This window comes from Artibeus jamaicensis, unplaced genomic scaffold, assembly GCF_021234435.1.
Source record: "Artibeus jamaicensis isolate MK-2021 breed Jamaican fruit bat unplaced genomic scaffold, CSHL_Jam_final scaffold_369, whole genome shotgun sequence".
Classification (NCBI taxonomy): Eukaryota; Metazoa; Chordata; class Mammalia; order Chiroptera; family Phyllostomidae; genus Artibeus; species Artibeus jamaicensis.
In genome coordinates, this window is record NW_026522042.1 from 34529901 (window position 1) to 34543283 (window position 13383).

At 45.0% G+C, this 13383-nt stretch overlaps 1 protein-coding gene across 1 annotated transcript in view; it reads right to left on the bottom strand.

Moving 5' to 3' along the window:
• CEP72 (centrosomal protein 72) overlaps positions 1–13041 on the bottom strand; it is a 34505-nt gene extending 21464 nt beyond the window's left edge. Inside the window, exons 1-4 of the mRNA XM_037137384.2 lie at positions 12958–13041; positions 7190–7317; positions 6002–6194; positions 1997–2105 (exon numbers count right to left, since the gene is read on the bottom strand). Coding sequence (XP_036993279.2) covers positions 1997–2105; positions 6002–6194; positions 7190–7317; positions 12958–13039 — 512 coding nt within the window. The 5' untranslated portion in view covers positions 13040–13041. The remainder of the gene's footprint in view (positions 1–1996; positions 2106–6001; positions 6195–7189; positions 7318–12957) is intronic.
• Between the last annotated feature and the right edge of the window lie 342 nt (positions 13042–13383).

Consider the following 13383-nt stretch of genomic DNA (forward strand, 5'->3'; position numbering starts at 1 on the left):
GCCTCCACTGAAGTGAGGCGGGGGAGGGACTCGGCAGGACAACTGGCGCTGGAAAGCAAGGGCCCGTGGTGGTGGCACACCACCCGGCATGCGCCGAACCCCGCGAGGGACGGGGGTTTGTTCAAGAGCAAAAATTCAGGAAGCTCCTCTTTTCCTAGCATGTCAGTGCAGTACAATCAAGACATTTAAAGGATGTGGTGTTCCAAATTTCTACTTTTACATGAAGTGACTAAAATATGAGGTGTCTTAGGAGAGGACCTCCCTCCGGATGGTGACCCTCCACAAGAAGGTGAGCGCACTCCAAGGAGACCTTATTTCCCAAAAGGCAGCTTGAGAAATCACTCTTCAAAATAATCCTCAATTATACACTGTGAATTGCACACTATGAATATTGATTTTATGACAACTGATCATACATGAAAAGGTCGATAATGTTCAGTATTTTCTACTACTGAAAGGTTTCCAGATCCCTGCAGAAAGCAGGGCACTTGAGTTCTCTTCCTGGCTCTGCCCACAGAAAACTAATATTTGGCACATTTCAGCCTCTTGGGGTCTCCAGCGCCACTTCTGCATAATAATGAGGTTGCACCGGATCCTCTATCAGAGCCTTTGACCTCTCAACTCTGGGATAATGCAGTCTTGAGGTTATCGAGGGCAGGTAGACTACAGAACATTGCTAAAAGAAATTTAAAAAGACATAAATAAATGGAAACACATCCCAAGTTCATGGATTGGAAGACATACATTGTTAAAAATCAATACTACCCAAAGTGATCTACGGAATCAGTGCAACCCTATCAAAATCCCAATGATGTTTTTGCAGAAATAGAAAAACCCACCCTGAAAATACACTTGGAATCTCAGGGGCCTTCAAATAGCTAAAACAACCTTGAAAAAGAAGAGGGAGCATAGAGCCAGACATGGGCATGGCAGAAATGCTAAAATGATCAGACCAGATTTAGCACAACTATGAGGAACTAAGTGCACTAATGGAAGAAGTAGATGCTACACAAGGATGGATGGGAAAGATGGAAATTCTAAGAAAAAATCAGAAAGACATACTACAGATCGAAACTGAGTAACAGAAACGAAGAGAGCCTTTGATGGGCTGATCAGTAGACTGAACAGGGCCGGAGAAAGAATCTCTGAGCTTGACGATACAGCAACAGGAACTTTCAAAACTGAAGAGCAAAGAGAAAAAAGACTGACCCCAGAATACTCAAGAACTGTGGGACACATAATGAGAAAATCAGAAAATGGAAAAAAAAACTAGCAACTTAGACTTTGATATTCTGCAAAATTATCCTTTAAAAATAGAGGAGAAACAAAGACTTTCTTAGGCAAACAAACATTGAGGGAATTTGTCACCAGTAGACGTGCCTTGTAAGAAATGTTAGAAAGTTTTTGGAGAGATGGAGAATAGCCAGAAACTCAGACCTACATAAAGAAAGGAAGAGCATTGGAGAAGAAATTAGTGAAGGTACAATAAAAATGTACTTTCCTTATCCTTTTTAAAATTTTAAAACATGTTTATTTATTTTGGAGACAGAGGGAGGGGGAAAGACAGAGAGAGAGAAACATCGATGTGAGAGAGACAAGTTTAACTTCCTCATCAGCAGACAGAGACGATTACAGAAACGAGTGAAGGCGGCTGCTCGGAGGAGCGGGCCAGGCAGTGGGAGAGAGAACGGTTGTTTCCCCACACTCCCCATTATTCATTTACATGTGTTACTTTAGCAAACATTTTAATACTAAAAATAATTCACAGAAAAGTGGACCACGGAGAGAGACTCCATCCCTCCGTCTCCTTGAGCCCCAGCTGGTATCCAGCATCTCCTTCCCTCTTTTTCTGTAAGCCTGCCCTTTAAGTGGTGATCGGTGCACAAAAACATTTACGTCTTTTAGTTAATACAGAGCTTTATATCTTTTAGTTAAACATGCTATGAACAGACAAGCCTGAGCATCTTCCTTCCACAAACACTGTGCGTGTTCATACCTTCCAGCTCTGCAAACAGCCGGGAAGCTGTGTGCGGAGTCCAGTGATTCCTCAGAGGCGAAATGCAGCCGGGATGCTTTCCGCTCGCTCTCTCTCACGGGGCGGTCGTCTAGGGAGAAAACACCGGGAGAAACTGGCAAGCGACACCATGAAGCAGGCGCACCTCCTGGCACCCGTCAGTACCCTGCAGCACACCACACGCGACCAGGTTGCCGCCACTCGTTCTGGATCTTCTGTCCCCTCCGGACTGACCCCGCCACAGTGTCCTGCATTAGCAGTGACCAGACCCAATAAAGGGAGGCTGGGCTTTGGTGGCTACACTCGGTTTCCCTGCGACGCTGAGTGCTGATTCCAAAAGACCCACCCCGCTCCCCCAAGGCTCACACCTCAGACACTGCGCTGGAGGCAGGCTGCTGCTGCAGGAACAGAGGTGCACCTGCAAGTTCCCACACAGGGCTCCCCTCTTCGTCTCCTTCCTCTTTTATCCTAACCCGAGGATATATTTGGTTTTAGAGAGAGATGAAGAGAGAAAGAAATATCGATGTGAGAGAAAAACATCAATCAGATGCCTCCATATGTGCCCCGACCAGGGATTGAACCCACAACCTTCTGGTGTATGAGATGATGCTCCAGCCAACTGAGCGACCTGGTCAGGGCTGGGCCTCCTTCTTGTAATGTACATTTTGGGTACTGCATGTGGTTCTCGAACCACACTAAACACGCCTGTGGGTCTCCACGGGCGAGAATCCTGAACACGCTCGAGAGAAGACATCCTGGGCGTGTGTTTACGCCTAGCATTTGTGTCCCCAGATCCTCAAGCCTGGGAAATAAGAGGTAAGTTTAAACTGTCCTCTGGTGCCCTGGGCCTAAAGGGAACCTCCTAGACTTCCCTCAGGAAATACTAAAGATGAGGCGATTCAAATGCTGGAAGTTAGTGCGGTGGAACTTGCGACATATTTGGGCACAGAGTTAACATTACAGATGGTGATTGAGTTCCTAACCTGCCCTCCAAAGAGCATTTAACCTGTGGCAAAACTCAAAGCACACAATTATCATTAAGAAATGAGTACATGAGTCACTGTCAAAGCTGAACAACAAAGGAACTGTGAACACCATCATCGCTGACACACAACTGCCTTCCTAACCCTGTTCCCGGCCTGTCCTCAGTGACCTCCCCACTCTTCTCCCAACCGTGGGACCTCCTGGCCTCCGGTCTTCCCACGTTCCCCCCAACGTGGCACCCGCTCCCACGTTCCCCCCAACGTGGCACCTGCTCTCACATTCCCCCAAATGTGGCACCCGCTCTCATGTTCCCCCCAACGTGGCACCTGCTCTCACGCTATGGACACTCCTTGTGCTCACAACATACAGCCCTATTCACTGAACCTTAACTTTACTTTTTTTTAAAATCCTCACTCAAGGACATTTTTTCATTGCTTTTTAGAAAGAGGAAGGGAGAGAGAAACAGTGATGTGAGAGAGAAATATCAGCTGATTGCCTTCCGTACATGCCTGGACCATGAATCAAACCTGTGAACTGGATTGTGTGCCCTGACCAGGAATCGAACCTGTGACCTTCAATTACAGGATAGTGTTCCAACCAAGCCACACACAGGCTGGGGCTGAGCCTTAATTTCACTTTTGATTGAGTAAGTTCCAAACCAACATTATATAGTTCCAAATGTTCTTAGAAGTATTCTAAGAATACTTCTCTGGACTATTCCACTATAAATTCAAAATCGATATGGCTAAAACCAAATGCAAAACTCATTCTCCCCAAAACTACACTCTTCTTATTACCAAACAAAGTGGGATTCGGCTGCCTGCTGCCATACACAAGTATAACACAATAATTGGTGGGGAAGGAAAAAGGTTTTTATTAACAGGTTGCCTAATTTGGGGGAGCAGCAGGCTCCCCTGCTCCAAGCTACTCTCTTCTGCAAAACACAGAAATCCTTAAAAGACTGAAATCCAAATCCATGCCCAGAGATTTCTCCCCACCCCCATTCTTATCTCTCCTTTTGGAATCCAAGGCTGCTGCGCTAACAGATCTGCATCTCCCCAGCTCCGGGCTCTCTCTGGAGTGCACACTTGTGGGCTGGCGTCTCCACTGCCCCACAATAGCCTCCTCCTTCTACCTGGGTCGGGGCACCTGCCAGATTGCTGCAGCTGGGTGTGTGAGGGGCTCCGTCCTGGGGGCCCCGGTATCCAAGGCTGCTTGCAGCCCTGGGGCTGGAGAACATTCCCAGAACATTGCCCAGTGATCCAGCCAGGCCAGATGTCTCTGTTACATCCCCACTCTGCCGCATTCTCCCAGGTCTCACAATCCCCAGACCCATATACATCGCCTGCTTTGCTCCTGGACCCCACTTCTATTCCACAGCCCCTCCAGGCCGCCCTTGACGCCCCACTGCTGTTCTCTGCACCCTTTCAGAGCCTGCAGTCATTCTCTTGGACCAAACAACAGATCACCTGATCTTACTGCACAGCCTGCTAGAGCAAGTGGGCCATGAGTCCTGCAACGGCTGTGACTTCCAATCATGTTCCTTTTCATGTCTGGAAATATCTTTCCCACATGGAAAGACTCGCATAACTATTCTCTGTAAAAATATTGTAAGACTTGAACCTAAAACTCTTATTACAAAAGAAATGACATAAGACAGAAAACTGCAAAAATTTTTCCATGATAAGGATTGTAATCCTTCTGAAAAGAGCCAAATTCAACTATTTATAAGTCGCTCAGAGTTAAAATTTAAAACAGAAGTGCTTATTCCTCCCAAATATCTAAAAGTTAAAATAAAGCCCTGACATTTAAGTAGGGCTGACACAACAGTATGCCTTTGGGGGTCGGTCACTAAAACCCACAGCCCAGCCCTGCCCCAGGCCCAGGCAGTGGAGAGGGGACTGGAGGGTAAACTGAAACACACATGCAGCTGAAATGAGCATAAATCCCCTCCCAGCCGTCTGCTTGCGGCTCAGTATTTACCGTGTGGACAGTGGCAGAACAACGCCTTCCCTGACAAACACTGCCCTGATGTGGGCCTCACTTTGGTTTTGTTAGGTCCAAACTCAGGAGACGGAGGTTCCCCAAATGCATCCCCAGCCTTGCCAAGAAGTCAATGGCCTGCCGACTGAGGACACGCTGTGATCACTGGGGCACATGACGACACCTCTCAATCGGAGTTTCCTGCACCACAGCACCAGCACTGACCACCCCCTTCACATAGAAGGACTAATGGTACGAGGCCCCCATGCTCTCCCTCCCACAAGACCTGCATGGCCCATGGTCCTGCGTTCGTGCTCCAGCTCTTCCCCCTTGAAGTGAAATGTGAGGGAGCATCGGAAGTTCCACTGGCTACACTGCTCACAGCAAAGACATCTCCTGGTAGGTGGGGGGACAGGTGGGAAGGCGCCACTGTGGCTTTCCTGAGTCTGATCCTCCCAACTGGACATGTCCAGTTGGCACCCTGTAAGCTCTGCCTGTGACCCTATCACAGAGATCCGTTTCTTTTAGGGACATGGGTTACTAAGCCCAGGTGGTGGCCGTACCTGCCAACAGAACCACCTCACTCTCTCTTACCCCTGTCACTTGTGGGAGGGTGTGGAACAATGACCTTCTAGTCTCTATCTTTCAGGTGGGTGCAAACCCAGTAAATGCAGCCATTTAGCTGAACCTGAGATGATGGCCAGGGGCCATGCACAGAAGCAGGGCACCAGAATTTCAGAAATGTGCCCCGAAATAGCCAGAAAGCGAAGCCAGAGTGAGACCGAGCAGTCCAGCCCACGCCTGTACTCTTGGCCTCCCCGACAGTGATGTGTGGCCATGGGTTCCTTGTCACCTTCCCAGGCAGCTCTCTGACAGGGCCCATTCTGTGACACAGGGACTCATGCGAAAACAGTAGAAAGCAACCTTCCTTTTCAGAAAAATCAAAGCAGTGCAATCTGTCCACCGCACCAAACACCAGTGGGGGCCCCACGGAGGAGGGTGTGTCCATGCCGCGCCTACCGAGCTGCCTGAGCTTCGGGAGCATGTGCACGACGAAGAGGCGGTAATCAGACTCGTTCTTCACCACAGGGTTCAGGCGGAAGTCCACGTCCGTGAGCTCGGTCAGGCAATGGAGCCGCAGTACTTCTGCTAGTGAGGAAATGCAGTTGTAGTAGAGATTGAGACTCTCCAGTGCAGCCAGGTACTGAATACCCTGTTAATAGGACAAAATGCTAAATGAGTCCATGCTTTACAAACACAGAGTAAAATGGGCCACCAGTGCCAACTGACCAACCAACTTAACGGATGCACTAGTAATGATGACATACTGTTTTACAGGTAGAGAATGAAGCTGAAATGTGTTCTCATCTACCAACTTCTGTCCTGCACACAGCGACGATACGACTGCTCAGGGAAGCTCACAACAGTCGTGACCACTGAGGACAGCGTGCTCTTGGCATGGGCCAAGCTAAGCGATTTACACACCTTCAGTCTGTTGTACATGACCCCACAGGGTAAGCCTTATCACTGTTCCCATTTCACAGGTGAGAAAACTCAGGCTCAGAGGGGCTGAGAGATGAGCCAGCACTGGGTGCAGCCTGGATTGAAACTCGCCTCTGACTCTGAGCCGACTCCTAACCCCCAAGTCAAGGGCGTTGAAACTATTATGTTCCTGGGCAGTAATGTCCTGCCTTTCTTTCGGGCCAGAACCCCTCTCCATATAAGCCACTTGCTGCCATCACCTGGCCGACTCCTTACTCGTTCACTAGGACCAGGCCCCTGCTGGGTTAGGTGGACTGCAGCAAACCTGCACTTGTGGCCTGAGGCGACCCAGAGGCACACTACAAACAGAGGTGCAGTGTGGAAAATGGATAAAGAAAAATACAGCTGACAGGGGTGGAAGAGTCAGGGGCGCGCACACAGTAATCTTCTGGGCTTAGTTCATTCCTTACAAGATACAACTTCATCAGAGCACTGCGACTTCTGGCTGTGGAAGTGGTTTCAAGGTGCTCGGGGACACATACGCAACCTGCGCACACAGTAAACGCAAGAAAACAGCCCTGCACTTAAATCGCCATCCGTGTGCAGTATACAAGCACTGCAGGCATAGTTACAAAAACAGATTTCATTTTAAATTATAAATGTACTTTCCACTAGTGCAGGTGATCAGCGATAAATTCTCTTTTAAGAAACAAACCTAAAACTTACCTCTAGACTAACCAAGGAGTTACGTGAGAGATCTAAAGATTTTAGACCTGTTAAATTCATCAAAGAATTTCCTAGGTGAGTAATCTTTTCTTGGTAGGTTCCAGGAATAGATAACGACCGAAGTTCAGCTAGGAATAGAAAATTATGAGATATTAACCTTATTTTTAAAGTGAAAATAAATTGTCGTAAAAGCGAGATATCATAATCTCAAGAATTGCATTTAAAATTGTAGTTCACGGTCACCTCCAAAACACCTGGGAACCCACGCCTGCTCCTCGCCCCACTGCCTCTCTGTCCGAACGTCCTGCTGTCTGGGCTCCTGCTTCCACTCCCGTGTTCGCCCCACTGCCTGTGTGGCCTCCACGCAGGGGTCACTGTGTAGCCGACCTGGCCACTCCATGCCCATTACACGTGAGAGCAAACTGCATGCCCCGTGCACTGTGTGCGCTGCATGGCATTCCCAATAAGCACACATTAAATAAACATCACCACAAACATAGGTTTCTGTAGTCAAAAAGACAATTGGGTCTAAATGCACCAATACTTTCCCAGTGACACTTAAGGTTCAAAACGCTTTTTCATTAAAGGAACTGGTTTGCAGGTTTTCAGTCCTAGACAAGACAGTGTAGACACATTTCATACGAATTCTCCCAATCTGTCATCCTAAAAACCCAGGACGACCATACCCAAACACCAGACAACTCTGAAGGGTGGGGAACAGAAGGCCAGCTACCCAGGGACCTCAAAAACCGGTCAAAGGATCATACACCATCATGGGGTACACCAGGTGGGGTTTATCGCCGGGATGCAAGGTTGGTATGAATCCGCAAGTCAACTAATGTGATAAACCACATAAACAAAATGAGGATAAAAATCATATGATCATATCAATAGATGCAGAAAAAGCATTTGACAAAATCCAGCACTATGTATGACAAAAATCTCAGCAAAGTGAGAATAGAGAGCCCATACCTCAAAATAATGAAACCTATATATGGCAAACCCAGAGCTAACAAAATACTGAATGGGGAAAAAACTAAGTGTTTCCCTTAGGATAGAAACAAGACAGGGATGTCCACTTTCACCACCCTTATTCAGCAGAGTACTGGATGGAAGTCCTAGCCACAGCAATCAGAGAAGAAATAAAAGGCATTCAAACTGGAAAGAAGTAAAATTGTCATTATTTGAAGATAACATAATATTGTATGCCAAGAACTCTAAAGATTCCACATATACAAAAAATACTAGAACTGATAAATGAATTCAGTAAAGTAGCAGGATAAAAAAATAAATACTCGGAAATCAGTTACATTTTTTTATCTTCACCTGAGGATATGTTTATTGATTTCAGAAAGAGAGGGAGAGGGGAGGAGAGAGGAAGAGAGAGACACCGATGTACGGGAGAAACATCTATCGGTTACCTCCCGTACAGCTAACTATGTACCCTGACTGTGGATGGAACCTGCAGCCATTTGGTGTATGGGATGACACTCCAACCACCTGAGCAACCCGGTCAGGACAACTGCATTTTTACACACCAATAAGGAAGTACCAGAAATGGAAACTAAAAAAAGCAATCATTGCATCAAAAAAAACAAAATAAAATATCTAGGAATAAATTTAACCAAGGAAATAAAAGATGTGTCCTTGGAAAATTATAAGACACTGAAGAAATTGTGAAGATACAAATAAATGGGAGCACATACCATGTTCATGGATAGAAAGAATGAATATTGTTAAAATGTCCATACTACCCAAAGCAGTCTATAGATTCAACACAATTTCTATTATCAAAAGACCAATGGTGTCTTTCACAGAACTAGAACAAATAATCCAAAAATATATGTGGAACCACAAAAAAAACCCAAATAGCCATAACAATCTTGAGAAAGAAGAAAAAAGTTGGAAGTATCATGCTACCTGATATCAAACTATAGTACAAGGACCTAGTAATCAAAACAGCATGGTGCTGGCATAACAAGCACATAGATCGATGGAACTGAATAGAGAGCCCAGAAATAAACTCATACGTATATGGTCAATTATTTTTTTAAATATATGGTCAATTATTATTTGACAAGGTAGACATGAACATAAATGGAGTAAAGACAATCTATTCAGTAAATGGTGTTGAGAAAATTGGACAGATACAGGCAAAAAAAATGAAAATAGACCACCTTCTTATACCATTTACAAGAATAAACTCAAAATGGATTAAGGACTCAATGTAAGGCTCAAAACCATAAAATTCTTAGAATAAAATATGGGTGGTAAAATCTGACATCTCTCTTCACAGTGCATTTTCTGCTGTATCTTCTTGGGCAAGAAATCAAAAGAAAAAATTGACAAATGGAACTACATCAAATTAAAATATTTTTACAAAGCAAAAGAAACCATCAATGAAGCAAAAAGACAACCTACTGAATGGGAGAACATACTCGCCAATGATATATCCAATAAGAAATTAATATCCAAAATTTATAAAGATCTCATACAACTCAACACCAAAAAAAAAAATCAAACCCCAAAAACAATCCAATTTAAACAATGGGCAGGGAACTTGAGTAGACACTTCTCCAAAGAGGACATACAAATAGCCAACAGACATATGAAAAGATGCTCAACATCACTACTCATCAGAGAAATGCAAATTAAAACCACAGTGAGATTCTATCTCAAACCTGTCAGAATAGCTTTCATTAATAAATCAACAAACAAGTGCTGGTGAGGATGTGGAGGAAAGGGAGACCTTGTGCACTGTTGGTAGAACACAGACTGGGGCAGCTGCTGTAGAAAAGAGTATGGAAGATCCTCAAAAAATGAAACATGGAGCTACCTTATGACCCAGTGATTCCACTTCTGGGTATATATCCAAAGAAACCCAAAACCCTGATTTGAAGAATATATGCACCCCTATGGTCATTGCTGCGTTATTTACAATCGCCAAGACATGGAAGCAACCCAGGTGCCCACCAACAGATGAGTATTTAAAAAGCTGTGGCACGTGCAAGGGTTGGCAAAAGTAGGTTTACAGTTGTGAGTAACGTTCTTTTGAGTTAATAAAGCTATTGTAATAACCATAACCTGCAGGTGTCTTTCCATGTGAACTGTAAACCTACTTCTGCCCACCCCATATACATAGTGGAATATTACCCAGCCGTAAAAAAAAGAATGAAATCTTAACATCTGTGACAGTATGAATGGACCCAAAGATTATTATGCTAAGTGAAATAAGTCAGTCAAAGAAAGACAAACAAATACCGCATGATTTCACTTACATGTGGAAACTAAGGAACAAAGTAAACAAACAAAATTGAAATAGACTCAGATACAGAGAACAGATTAACGTTTGCTGGAGGGGAGAGATTTGAGAGGCTGGGTGTAAAAGGTGAAGGGAATACGTACAAATTGGTAGTTCCAAAACAGTCACAGTATATACAGTACAGCATAGGGAATATAGTCAATAATAACGTAATAACTAGATATGGTGCCAGGTGGGTACTGGAAATATCCAGGGGGGCACTTTGTAGAGTATATGACTGTCTTACCACTGTGCTGTACACATAAAACTGAAACAAAATAATACTAAATGTCAACTGTAATAAAAGAAAGAAAGAAAGAAAGAAAGAAAGAAAGAAAGAAAGAAAGAAAGAAAGAAAGAAAGCAAGCGTTCATTGGTCAAGCAATGAATGCTCTGGGTTGATTTGGGTGTTTTTTGTTTGGTCTCCTATACATCCCAATCTGGGTGCCAAAGAAGCTGTCAACTTAGAAGCACCAGTGGAAAAAAGCCAAAAAATACAACATCAGCCCCACTCCAGCCCAACACCAAGGAGGAAAAAATGCACCTGGTACACCTGGCCTTGCACAGTGGCCCATACAGGGACTGTGAGAGTGGGCCCTGACTACTGTCCTGGCCTGGCTATAATGAGGTGGCCTGCAGGCATCTGCAGAGGCCATGTGTGTGACAGGAACCTGCCTGGCTACCACCTCAGCAGCAAGGCAGTACCCAGTCGGTGCCAGTAATGACTAATGAGTTTAAACGGAAGGCAGAGTCTTACCACTTAATATCTGAAATGTCCATGACACAACAAAAAATTACTAAGAACTAGTAACATCTCAATTTGAATGAGAGAAAACAATCAATACACAAGAACACTGAGATGACAGAAGGCAGGGTTATCTAACAAAAATTTTAAGACACTATTATAAAAATAATTTGGTGAGCAATTGCAAACGCCCCTGAACAAATGAAAATATAAAAACTTGTGCCAAAGAAACACTATAAAAAAGAAATGAGAAATTTCAGAAATGAAAAATAGCTGAAACAAACAGAAATCACAGGAGTGGCTCAATAACAGAATAGAGATGACAGAGGGAAAAATTCAAAATGTAAATGCAAAGACAGACTGGCCAAAATTATTCTACTAAGCAACAGAGAGAACATAGGCTTAATAGGCATTACCCATGGAGGAAAAATAACTCACATGGCAGGGAATTACTCTTCAGAAACCACAAAGGCCTGAAGAAGTGATATCACATTTTTCAAATGATAAAAGGAAAGCACTTTCAACCCACAAATCTACGTCTAACAAAAACTGCCTCCAGGACTTCCGACAAAATATTCCCACATACAGAATGGCTAAGAGAATGTGTCACCAACACACCTACCCCAATATAACTGCTCAAAAAAAAGTTCTTTGAACATAAAGATACAAGAATGAAGAAAAAGAGAATAGGATAAACATGTGGGTAAATACATTTCCTTCTGAGTTAGTTAAAATGTTAGATGACTGTACTATCATTAATGTAGTTCTCAAAGTATGTACAGGAAGTATTTAAAACAACTAAAATACAAAGGGGGGATGATAATGAAACCTAAGTGGCAGTGAGGTTTCTCCATTTCACCTGAGCTGGTAAAATGTTCACACAAGTAGACTGTCATTTGTAATGCAACCACTAAAAAAGCTATACAAAGAGATATGCTCAAAAATATAAAAAAATAAATCAAAAAGGAAAACTAAAAAATATTCAAATAAACCACAAGAAGGCAGGAAAATGGAAACCAAACCAAAAACAAAGAGAACAAACAGAAAACAAATAATAAAATGGCATACTTAAGTCCTACTATGTTGATAATTACATTAAGTGTAAATGGTCTAAATACACCACAAAAGACAGAGATTGGCAATGTATTCAAATAAACAGAATACACACTGTCTACAAGAAACTAATTTCAAATAGAGTGACATAGGCAGGTTAAAAGATTAAAAGTAAATAGATGGGGAAAGATATGCCCTGCAAACCAATCAAAGTAAAGCTGGAGCAGCTACACTAATATAACATAGATGTCTCAACAAAGAAAATTATCAGGATCAAGAGGAATGCTACAGATGATGCAAGAATCACTCCAACAAGACACAAAAATCTTAAATAGCATGTGACAAATAGCACAGCCTTGAAATACGTGGAGGGAGAAACATAAAGTTCACAATTATATTACAATAGTTAGGTCCCCCACCTCATCCCCTCCCCCCCTCCTACCCCCACGTCCCGTATCTTCCGCAAGGGCGCCCTACCCAGCCCTCCACCCCTCACCCTCTCCTTTGCACCGCACCCCCAACCCGGGTACTCCCACCCCATCATCTCCCAGGCCTGTGAGCGTTCGGGACCCACTCGGCCCATGTGCCGGCGCTTCTTCTGGTCTGACCCTCTGGCAGGAAGCTCGCACCCTCAGCCAGGCCCCCCGCCCACCTGCCGGCGCCACGCACCTAGGTCGTGGTGAGGTGCCAGGCCGCTCTTCTCCCGGATCTTGTCCTCACACAGGACCAGCAACTGGCCCACTGGCGCCATACTTTCAAACGGCAAGCCTCTGAGCCCGCGCCTGCGCAGATTGGTACTGGGGGTGGCCGCACCGGTGGGACTTAGGGCGGGGTCGTGGGGTGGGGGGGGACAGGGCGGGGACTCCGAGTGGGCGGAGCCAGGAGCTGGGACCCGGCTGAACAGGCGGGGCCGAGGACCCAAGGCAGTGAGGAAAATGACCAGGCCTATCTGGGCAGGTAACCTGGGTGGTCCGGACCTCCGCCGCAGGGTTGGGTTGCGTCGCCCCAGGACCTAGGGCTCTGGGCCACCGGGCCTGCGCTTCCCACGCTGTCTCTGAGATGGCCTCGCTTCATGGGCGCGGGGCCTTCCCCGGT